The following is an 11,934-nucleotide window of genomic DNA, read 5'->3' on the forward strand; positions in this document are numbered from 1 at the left end:
TGTCCTTCTGCGAGGGATCTTCTCAACCCAGCATTTATATATATATACATATAAAAAATACAGCCCTTCTCCCAACGAGCAAATTCTGCTCTCTCAAGTAAATATAAATATTTTTCAACAGACTAGATTATTATTTTACTAATCACACTAATATTTTATAATTAATCACATTAATATCATAATATAATGGTAGGTAAAAGTGTTTCTGTGTACAGGCAAAGAAACATTTCAGATAGGGTAAAAATTTAAATTTACCACTGTTTATTATTTTCAGGGACTCTTTAGATTCACATCTCTATCATTATTTAATCTCCATCCACAGGCCTCAGCTGTTGCTTTGGTATAATAAAATCTTGACTGACAGTACAAAGAATTCTAGAGGCTCTTCCATTTAAAATTTGCCTTTAGGTAGGATACTTTATGCGGCTTCCCAGGTGGCTCAGTGGTAAAGAGTACACCTGCCAGTGCAGGAGACTAGAGTTTAATCCCTGGGTCAGGAAGATCCCCTGGAGAAGGAGATGGCAGCCCAATTCAGTATTCTTGCCTGGGAAATCCCATTGACAGAGGGCCTTGGCGAGCTACAGTCTACAGGGTCACAAAAGAGTCAGACACAGCTGCATGACCAAACAACAAGGCTACTTTAACATCTCTGGTTCTCAGGTTCTTCACCTAAAACAGGAATACTAATACCTGCTTTGACCATCTCCTGACCTATTACAAGAAAATATGGGAGAAAATCCTTTGAAAATTATGATGTGCCATACCAAAGTAAAAGTAAACTTTAATGTTCCTAGGAAGACAGGACATCACATAGTACCTAAGTTCTGCTTTAATCAAGTAGATCAACAAAAGCAGACTTGGTGGTTCAAACAGCCTATGGCAGAATTATATTAAGAACTGAAGATATTCCTCAATGAACTTACTTCAAAATAGTCGCTAATTTTGTGGCCACGTCCCCCAATACTTTTTCCTAAAATATAAAAGTAAAAAATTTTACAGATTTAAAGTCAGTCGTGACTATCTATCACATATTATATGAGAAAGAGAATGTGCCAAACTTAATTCCCCTAATACACACAAAAATATTGTTAAGAATATGATATTCTAGTTGGGTGGTGATGGGCATTAAAAGAATACTAAGATTCCTCAGAGGGTCAGGTGCCAACTTCACAATTCCAAAAATCAAATGATATTCCAATAGATACATGTCAATTTTAAAAGTCTCAACTATGGGAAAATCAGAAAAATAAATCATATTAAAAGACTGCCTGCTTTTAAAACAACATTATTCATATTGCTTCATGGTTACTAACTTCAGAAAAGTGTATCAATGAAAAATATATCAATTAAAAAAGACAAGTGGCAGCTGTATAACTGACAAACCAATTTATATCTATAAATAATAAAAAAGCTCGGTCAACACAAACCATAACAAACTGACAATAACATGCTTTAATATGAACACTATTTTGTAAAATACTTGATTTTCTAAAAGGTATTTTCAAATTAATAGATTTTTTTCAAAAATAAACTAGATTTTAAATATTGTGCTTACATGGCCACTTTGATAAAGTGGTCAAAATTATCATTAAAAGTTTTGCTCCAAAATGGACTTTTAAAAAAACAAAAAGCAAATAAGATGAATTTTTTCATCAATTTTATAAATACTAAACTGAGAAGCTGCTAAGAAATATAGCATTTTGGATGGGAGTTATCCATCCTTCATTAGAATTACACTGAATACATCATTTCTTCAAGTTACAAAAGAAAAACTAATGATAGCATGGAGTCAAAAGCATTGGATAATATAAACATTTATCAATTCAATACTGACACATCATCCATTCACTTATTTTATTCAACAAACATTTCTTGAGTGGTTACTATTTGCCAGGCATTACCAAGATGAACAAACAATACATTTAAAGGTTCAACAACCTCAGATTCCTTCCTGGAACAAGGTAGGGGGCATTAAAAAAAAAAAAACAAAAAAAAACTAAGAAGTAATACAACCTAGAAATTTTCAATAGTTTTGTATAGGTTTATTCAGAGGTCAGAGAGGACTGTAAGGTTTTAAATACCAAAGGAATTTTCCTTCTGCCTATAACAACTTTCTTGCAGATTCTGAAGTGGTGCCATCTTTTAATGAAGACAGAGACATTTTCTGGTTGCCTACCAGAAACTATTTCCCCAGTTCTTTTTCCCTGATTGAATCCAAATTTTATTCTGTTAACGTTCTCTCCCCTGCATAGACCATATAATTTCAGTTCAGTTCAGTTGCTCAGTTGTATCCACTCTTTGTGACCCCATGGACTGCAGCACGCCAGGCTTCGCTGTCCATCACCAACTCCCTCAGCTTGCTCAAACTCATGTCCATTGAGTCGGTGATGCCATCCAACCATCTCATCTGGTCGTCCCCTTCTCCTCCTGCTTTCAATCTTTCCCGGCATCAAAGTCTTTTCTAATGAGTCAGTTCTTCACATCAGGTGGCCTAAGTATTGGAGTTTCAGCTTCAGCATCAATCCTTCCAATGAATATTCAGGAATGACTTCCTTTACGATGGACTGGTTGGATCTCTTTGCTGTCCAAGGGACTCTCAAGAGTATTTCTCCAATACCACAGTTCAAGAGCGTCAAGTCTTTGGCACTCAGCTTTCTTTATGGTCCAACTCTCACATCCATAGCTTTGACGAGATGGACCTTTGTCTGTAAAGTATTGCCTCTGCTTTTTAATATGCTGTCTAGGTTGGTCATAGCTTTTCTTCCCAGGCTGTTTCCTATTTGGCCTCCATTCCTAGTTCCCTATCTCTCCTCCTTCTAATCAGAAATTCAGTTTTTCTCAGGTATCACGCTTTCTGCACAAGATCTATATTTCTAAGGGGAATGTTACCACAGTTTCAATTTCAGAGACAGGCCTGATTTTAAGGGCAATAATACCTCTCATGGACATAATTGGTTTTGGAATGGACACAGAACCAAATTCTGACCAAGAAGATGACAGGAGAGGTTTGCTATGAACTTAAATAACCTACATCAAAGAGAGGTAAAAAAAAGAAAAGCACATAGAAAACCAGCCTCTCTCTAAAGCAAATACAAGTGTGGAGGATGAAACGAGGAGATACAATTTAAAATGGCCACAGTCCTAAAATCATAAAAGAAAAAAAGCAGACAATTCTGTAGATGGCAGATCACAGAGAAAATGATGTGGCTTCCTAAAGATGTAAGTTGGCTCAACCAATCCAGAAGTCCCACACTATATTGAAACCTGCTTTTAAGTGAGCTTTAAAATTTAATGTTAAAACTATCATAACTAATATAACTAAATAAATCCAAGTTCACTAAACACAGATGAGGAAACTACACTAAGATCAAAAAGGACCTCAGGCCAGGCTGAAATACAAAATAGCACAAACTTAGAGAAAGGCGCTAGAGTGACTCAACTTCCCCTTTCCACAAAGACAGCTGCTGCAAATCTATTTCTTGACCCCAGTGCCACATGTAAATACTAGTAAGCCATGGGTTCATAGCTCTAGACTTTGTAGCTAAAAATGGCTCCAAAACACATAGTATATGCATAAAATCAACATTACATATGATTCAAGAGTCCAATTTATTGTGTTTAATCTTGAAAAACCAAATTAAATGATAATACTATCTTATCCATTATAAGAAGTTTTGTAGTCTAATGAAAGTAATTTCCTTACTAGTTTATAATATAAAATGTAGAAGAAAAGATGAAGAAAGGATATAGAAAGAAAGCAAAAAAGGATGAAGAAAAGGTATGGAAAGAAAAAGATGATGTTTTAATGAAGCTCCTCAATCATTTTTATATAATCTTTTTTTCAACAAAAAGGATGAGTAAATTTAGGTATTTGTTTCAAAGCAAGATATAAAATTCTTATCCAAAAACAAGAAGTCATTCCAACACCATATTTCATATAAAGAGAGAACAGAGAAAGGTGATAAAGGTAATGCATATCAGGTTTGGACATGACACTTTCTAATTCTCAAAAAAATAAAGGAAATGTTAAAAAGAGTAACCATAAGCAAACTACCTGTGGTACAAAAAGACTCCAACTTCATAATATTTTTTACACAAAGTATATGTAAGCTATTATTAATGCGGATATTACACGGTATCTATAGAAATCACAAGAACAGAAAACTTTAAAACAAATTATTAATTGATTAAAAACCAGAATAATTAATTGCAAATACCTCTTTGGGTATGAAGGAGGATTTTGCTTCACTTACCCTGACTACTTTCATTCTGGTTTTCTGCTTTTCTTTTTCTTCCTCTGGATGATTCTGATTGTTTCTTCTCTGGTGTCTACGGAAAGCAAGTTAACAGAGTTTTATAGTTTCAACAAACAAAATGTTATAATCACTATAAATGTCATTTTTATTTTCTAATTAAGAAATTTTGCTAAATAGCGTTCATGCAATGTGAATGTCTAATTACTTACATACAATTTCTTTAAAAGATAAACTTCCATAGCTATTGTATAAATTTTTAAAATTCGAAATGTAGAAGGCCTTGCACATATTACTTGAAATTTATAGAATGTGATTTGAGGTGGATGAGAAATCTGAGAGTAATCAGCCTTATAAGATATCCTTCAAATTCTTAAAAAACCTCCACACAGTAACAACAAATCATCATTTGTTTTTCCCATTAGTTTTCTACTATTAACATATATTCTATAAAGTATTTATATATATATATATAAAACATATATTCTATAAACTTGGGCAAGAAAAAAAGAGCAGAACATAAATCCTAACATATATAATCCCTACATGCTTGAAATCACCTAAATGCTTGAAAATTATCCAACAACAACAGCAAATTCATAGATTATATCCTAAATCAGGCATCTGCAAACTAACAGTCAGCTGGCCAAATCTGGCTAGCCACCTGTTTTTCTCAAGGCCCATTTTTTAATGACTGAAAAATATAAAAACAAAACAAGACTATTTTATCATATGAAAATTGTAAGAAATTCAAATTTCAGTGTTCATAAATTTGGTTTTATTGGAACACAGTCACACTCCTTCATTTATGTACTGTCTATAATTCCCTTCACACCGCAACAGCAGAGTGGAGTAGTTCTGTCAGAAACTGTATGGCACATAAAGCCTAAAATATCTGGCCCTTTAAAAAAAAAGGTTCACAGAGCTCTGTACTACTCGATGGCTTGTTCTTAAATTACAGGTTTGTTCTTTTAACTGATAGGAAGTACTTTCATCAGGCTAAAACAACAATTTTTGTGGAGTCTGACAGAATGTTGTGTTTAGTGAAAAATTAAAACCAAATGTGCAAAAGGCAATGGCACAGGGCCCTCAAATTCTAGAAGCCTGGCAAATATATCTGATGCCAGAACACAGAATATCTGAATGAATGAAACATCAGGCAACTTAAAATAATTCTCTAAAGGCAATGGAGTCCTCCAACAAGGAAGGGACTTAACCCACATTTTGATGTCTCTTGTGGGTAGTTCTGTGATTAAATAGTACGAATGACAAAATACAATGACAGATAATACCTTGAGGTTTATATAGGTGCTCAATATCAACCTAACTCATATTGAACCTCTTTGGTTCCTCAAGGTATTATTATCTGGGGAATTTTAAGTTCTCTCATTGCCATTTTGCCAACAACATAACAAATTTAGAGAGGTTTAAGTGAATGCTACTGATATCTGAATTCTTTAAAGACAGAAGTTACATCTTCTCCCCATCACCTCCTCCCACCCTTCATGCCTAGCATAGTTATTTAATATTATCTTATAAATACATGAATATGAAATAACTTACTCAAGGTAACCAGGATTCAAATCAGATTCAATTCTGTGTATTTCCAAGCCCTAAATATGCTTTTCCCCTCCTTCTATGTGTCATGATTGTGTGTCCTACATCAAGAAGTAACTGAATGAATCAACTATACAAAAATACTTCAAAATTGTCATTAAGTTCATAAATAAAATTTATTATGTCCAATAAACTGCCCATATGTTTTCACATGATAAATTAAGAGATTAAAGAGAGCTACTCTAACTAACAATCTACTCAGGAGACAGACTGACATACACGCAATTTAGGATAAACAGTTTATTACTTGACTTAAATGATAACTAATCTTCTATTTCTGTTGGAATAAAAATATCATCAGAAAAATTCTAAGTTAACAGTTTTATAAGGAATCCTATAATGGATTTTAAAACAAAGGAGGCATCCCAAATAATAATTTATTCATATCCTTCCCAATTTAATCTATGTAAAAATATAAGGTCAAGGAAATATGGTTTTTCAGAACAGTTTCTGAAAATGCTTCTAAGAACCATTAAAATGCTAGCATTCACTGGCTACCTCCAAGTCGGGATGGAATGGAAAGATACGGTATAGGTAGGTATTCTCAAACTTATTTGGGATAACATTCATTAAATACTTTACTGGATATAGACTTCAAGACATTTAAAGTCCTTTTTTTCCTTTTTTTAAAAGACATATAGGGTAACTGAGTAAAATCTTTCTCTCCAAGGCAAAATTTCCCTGAATTAAAATTTTTTCTGGAATAGGGAAGTGGGACAGTTTTGGGAGAAATGTCATTCTGTTTATCAGAACAAACAAACCCTCAAATGCATAATGATTACAGTAAAGAAAAAAAGGCAACAGGCTTCCCTCCTTTAAATCAGAGAAGAATTTGAGGAAGGAGAATGAAGGGAAAAAAGGATGACAGGACTAAAATTAATTTTAAGACTGTAATCTAAGACTAATGTGGGTAAGCAGCTGGAAATAGCTAGTAACTGAAAAGCAGAGCAAAGCAAAAGATGAGAAAGGGAAACCTAGATATACCTAAATTTGCTTGTAAAGTAAACACAGGCATTATAAACACACCATTTTGCCTTCCCATGAACTTTTTGTACCCACATCCTAGTATGTAGGATATACCTACATCCTAGCGGGTATATACCTAGTATATACCCACATCCACTACCTAGTGCTGACCTATGACTTCATTCTCACCTCTGTCAGCCCAAGACCATAATTTTCTCAGAAGAAAAGTACCATGGATCTCTGAAAACACACAGACTAAGAATCTAACTCTGGGTCTACTATTTACCATAATTTTCAGCATGTTCCTTAACCAAGACTCAATTTTCTCATCAATTTTAAATGTGATAACAGGGGCATAAAAGGACTGTGGGGACTAAATGAGAAACATACCAGAAACATAACTAAAATAACATCTAGAATAGTGTATAGTATGTATCAGTAAGCTGTGCTTATCTGAATGGCTATCCTATTACTCCAAATATCTGTGCACTTGTATGTTTCAAGACTTCAGTCAAATGTCATTCATTAAATGATTAGCAGCTTTTGACCTAATAGTTTACAAATTACTTGTAGGGTTTGCAAAATAAACAATGTTTCTTCTTTAAGGTCCCCAGTCAACTCTGATATCAACTATAGGCCAATTAAGGCCTTCAGTCTAGGACCTAAAGATTACATCACTAACTCTAAGACAAATGTACTTTAAACAGTTTTCTGGTTTTGAATTTAAATAATCTGAGCAACACGTATATTAAACAAAACAGAAACTCTCAATGAAGCCTAATGCTGCCAATTTACCTGGGTCATTCTTTGTGTATGGACTTATTTTGAGATTTCGAACCTTGAGGATTTAGGATAGGCAGAAACTCAGCAAGTATTTAACCTCTAAAATGGCTAATCACTGAAAAAAAGTTCAGAATACTATCAGCAACTTTCACATTGTACTCCAGGAACACCTCAGGGGAAAGGAGGTTGTGTCTCCAAAGTTACTGAAGGAAAGGAAGGAGCAGGTGGCTGAGCTGAGGCTCCAGCCACCAGTGAGTGCGTGTGTGCTCAGTCACTACAGTCTTGTCCAACTCTTTGCGATCCCATGGACTATAGCCCACCAGTCTCCTCTGTCCATGGGATTCTCCAGGAAAGAATACTGGAGTGGGTTACCATTCCCGTCTCCAGTGTCTAGCCACTAGACACATCCTATCCCATACCCTATCCCTTGGAACACAGCGTGTATCTTAAGATCAATACTGTATACCAGATTTACTTCAAAGAAAGAGATCAATGACTTCAAAAATGTTTAAAAACCCCTGATCCTGACCAAACATCAGTTTCCTAGAAAATCTAAGGGACATCAATCAGGTCACCACTGTTAATTTTGTAAGGTATAAAACTTGTATACATTGAGCATTTTATACAGAACACTTTCAAACTTGTTACTGCTCTAACACTGTCATTCTTTCCTCTATTTTTTCTCAGTTACTGCGCTACAATTGAGCACAATGGGAAGGATCATTATGGAAGGCAAAACAGTATGACTTGGCTGTAAAGTAAAGATGGAAAGACTACAGTAATTATAAAAAGTCAAAGAATTCTGGCATTCAGTGGAACAGTGGTTAGGAGAATATGATGAAAGGAGAAATTGGTATTCTTCAAATCCATTTAGTTTTAAAAGTTCTAGTTTGTAATCATACCAAAACCTGAATGATTACTCTGGCATTTAAATGTTCCAAGATATTAGGGTGAGTTTATACAGCATTTTCTAGAGTTAGAAGTAAATTAAAAAAAAACAAAAAACAAAAAAACCCAGATAAATCTAAAGGACTTAAGGGGCAATAGTGATATATCTAATGTTCTATTTCATCTGAAATTTAAGTCAATGATTATTAAACAAGGTTTTTATATCTAATCATGTGGCCTCTCGATTTATCTTAAAAATAAATCTGCTTTCATCAATGCAAATAAGACCAAATATAAGAAAATAAGAACCTTAATGCTATCACAGAGTGAGGGAGGGAAAGCAACATGGATTGTTGAAAATTGATCACCACCTCTACAAGGCTCCGACTAGAGTGAAAGTCACTCAGTCGTGTTCAACTCTTTGCGACCCCATGGACTATACAGTCCATGGAATTCTCCAGGCCAGAGTACTGGAGTGGGTAACCTTTCCCTGCTCCAGGGGATCTTCCCAACCCAGGGATAGAACCCAGGTCTCCCTGGGTAGAGAGGTATTTTAAAATTACTGGAATAAATGCATGACAGAAAATTCTAACAGTTTGTGGAAAGATATTATAATATCAATAAGAGGAGTGGGTATTAAAATTTATTCTTCACCTCTACCTTAGGTAGAGATCATAAGCTCCAACTCAATGGAACAAAAACAAAAGTCAGACAGCATCACATATAATAAAATTATTGAGTTAACAGACACAAATATTTTTAATTTCTTTCTGTTAAATGAGACAATAAGGTAGACAGAAAAGTTGCTCTAATATTAAGTAATATCTGTATAATAAAATATTCAACCCTCAAACTTGTCAGAATGAATTTTTTCTGACTGATTCACTTACTAAAGACTGATTTAAAAAATACAACTCATTAGCTACTTCAATGATTCATATAGTTACTGAGGTACCAAATTCAAGGTCATTATACTTTTGACAAATGGCACTTAAACCTTTTTGCCCACAGCTGGTAATAACAATGTTTCATTCACATTTCTAGGCAAAATCTTTCAAATTAGTTTTGAGACAGAAGAAATCTTTGATATTTTATAGCACATACCAAAACAGCACTAAACTAAAAGGGACATCTAGAGCCTTATAACAATAATCAATGTAAAATAGATGTTCCAGTCAAGAATATCAAATGTACAAGAAACTATTTCTTCCAACCTTTGCTGTAAAGATCAGGTTAGAATAATGCCCTATATGAAAAATGAAATTCTGTAGTGAGAACTTCCTTGCAGCTTTGTATCCGATTTACATTTAGATAAAATCTATCACAAAACATGTATACCCTAATTCCAGGATGATTTTGAGTTAGCATGACCTGAAAAATTCTCAGTCTTTCTCTGCCCAAGAGTCAAACTTTAATACTAACAATTATATATAAATCTTTGCTTGAATCTCTGACACCCAAAAGATCTATGTTATACTGCAGAATTCAATATAAAAAAATATGAAAAGTTTATATATGCAACATTTTGGGATCTTATCACCAAATAAAAGCTGTTCACCAAATAAAAGCTGTTTCCTTGCTGTTCAAAGGAAATCCAATCAACATATCAGCAATTTTGAGTGTAGCCTATTCTGCTGTATTGCCTTTATCATTTAATAATATGTAATGTCAAAGATGGTACACAGCCAAAAAGAAATTAGGCAACCCCCAACTAAAATGTATGCTGCCTTAAGTTAACTTAAAGTGCACCAGCTCACAACATTTTTAAGAGCCTGAAGGATTTTGACTCCCTCCACAAACATACAGCATCCATAACCACTTCAATACCTAAAAATATATAATATTTAATCTCATTTTCAATTTTTAAAAGCTACTTTATACCTACCATCCTCACAGCTGTATTAGGTTGGTACAAAAGTAATTGTGGTTTCAGACCACGAATTTTAAATCACTGTAACTAGGCTCAAACATGTCTTTATTAATCAAAATAGGAACCATTACAGTCAACACATTTTTGCCAAAGAGAAGTTTATTTCTACAGTGTAAAATTCAGGCCTCAGGATTCGACGAATTTTTGGAAACCATTCTGTGTGTCCTGTAGAGGTGTTTGAAGAAGTGGTAGTCAGTTGGCGAGAGGTCAGGTGAGCACGGCAGATGAGGCAAAACTTCATAGACCAATTCGTTCAACTTTTGAAACGCTGGTTGTACATCATGTGGCCGGGCGTTGTCATGGAGAACTGGGCCCTTTCTGTTGACCTATGCTGGCGGCAGGTGTGTTCAGTTTTTGGTGCATCTCATCAATTTGCCGAGCATACTTCTCAGATGTAATGGTTTTGCCAGAATTCAGAAAACTCTAGATCACCAAAATTCAGCAGCAGATCACCAGTGACCATGACCTTTTTTGGGTTGCAAGTTTGGCTTTTGGAAGTGCTTTGCGGCTTCTTCTTGGTTCAACCACTGAGCTGGTCGCCACTGATTGTCATACAAAATCTACTTTTTGTCGCACATCACAATCCAATTGAGAAATGGTTCACTGTTGCTGCACAAAATGAGAAGACCACACTTCGAAATGATTTTTTTTTGATTTGGAGTCAGCTCATGAGGCACCCGCCTATCACATTTTTTCACCCTTCCAATTTGCTTCAAATGCTGTATGGTCAACATTGAGTTCTTCAGCAAAACTTTCTGTAGTTTTAAGAGGATCAGCTTTGATGATCCTCTCAATTGGTCCTTGTCACCTTCCAATGGCAGACCACTGTGCTCCTCTATCTTCAAGGCTCTCATCTCTGTGGCAAAACTTCTTGAAGCACCACTGCACTGTATGTTCATTATTAGTTCCTGGGTCAAATGTGTTGATGTTGTGAGTTGTTTTTGCTGCTTTATGACCCATTTTGAACTCAAACGAAAGAAATTTGCTTTTTGACTAACATCATTTCCATAGTCTTAAATATAAACAGCAAGTAGTAAGTCATTGGCAAAAAAACAAAGCGAGAAATGTGCATTAAAATGATGTGTAACATAACCACATTTATTAAAGAATGCATTCCAATATCAAAAGGCAAAGATCAACAATGCAAACTGCAATTACTTTTGCACCAACCTAATACTTCTTACAAGGCTGTATATTGTCACCCTGCTTATTTAACTTATATGCAGAGTACATCATGAGAAACACTGGACTGGAAGAAACACAAGCTGGAATCAAGACTGCCGGGAGAAATAACAATAACCTCAGATATGCAGATGACACCACCCTTATGGCAGAAAGTGAAGAGGAACTAAAAAGCCTCTTGATGAAAGTGAAAGAGGAGAGTGAAAAAGTTGGCTTAAAGCTCAACATTCAGAAAACGAAGATCATGGCATCTAGTCCCATCACTTCATGGGAAATAGATGGGGAAACAGTGGAAACAGTGTCAGACTTTATTTT

At 34.8% G+C, this 11,934-nt stretch overlaps 1 protein-coding gene across 1 annotated transcript in view; it reads right to left on the bottom strand.

The window, feature by feature from the left end:
- TLK1 (tousled-like kinase 1) overlaps positions 1-11,934 on the bottom strand; it is a 234,667-nt gene that overhangs the window by 64,333 nt on the left and 158,400 nt on the right. The window contains exons 4-5 of the mRNA XM_010843803.1: positions 4,254-4,329; positions 924-970 (exon numbers count right to left, since the gene is read on the bottom strand). Of these exons, the coding sequence (XP_010842105.1) occupies positions 924-970; positions 4,254-4,329 (123 nt within the window). The remainder of the gene's footprint in view (positions 1-923; positions 971-4,253; positions 4,330-11,934) is intronic.

The sequence above is a fragment of the Bison bison genome, unplaced genomic scaffold, assembly GCF_000754665.1.
Source record: "Bison bison bison isolate TAMUID 2011002044 unplaced genomic scaffold, Bison_UMD1.0 scf7180017864190, whole genome shotgun sequence".
NCBI classification, from domain to species: domain Eukaryota; kingdom Metazoa; phylum Chordata; class Mammalia; order Artiodactyla; family Bovidae; genus Bison; species Bison bison.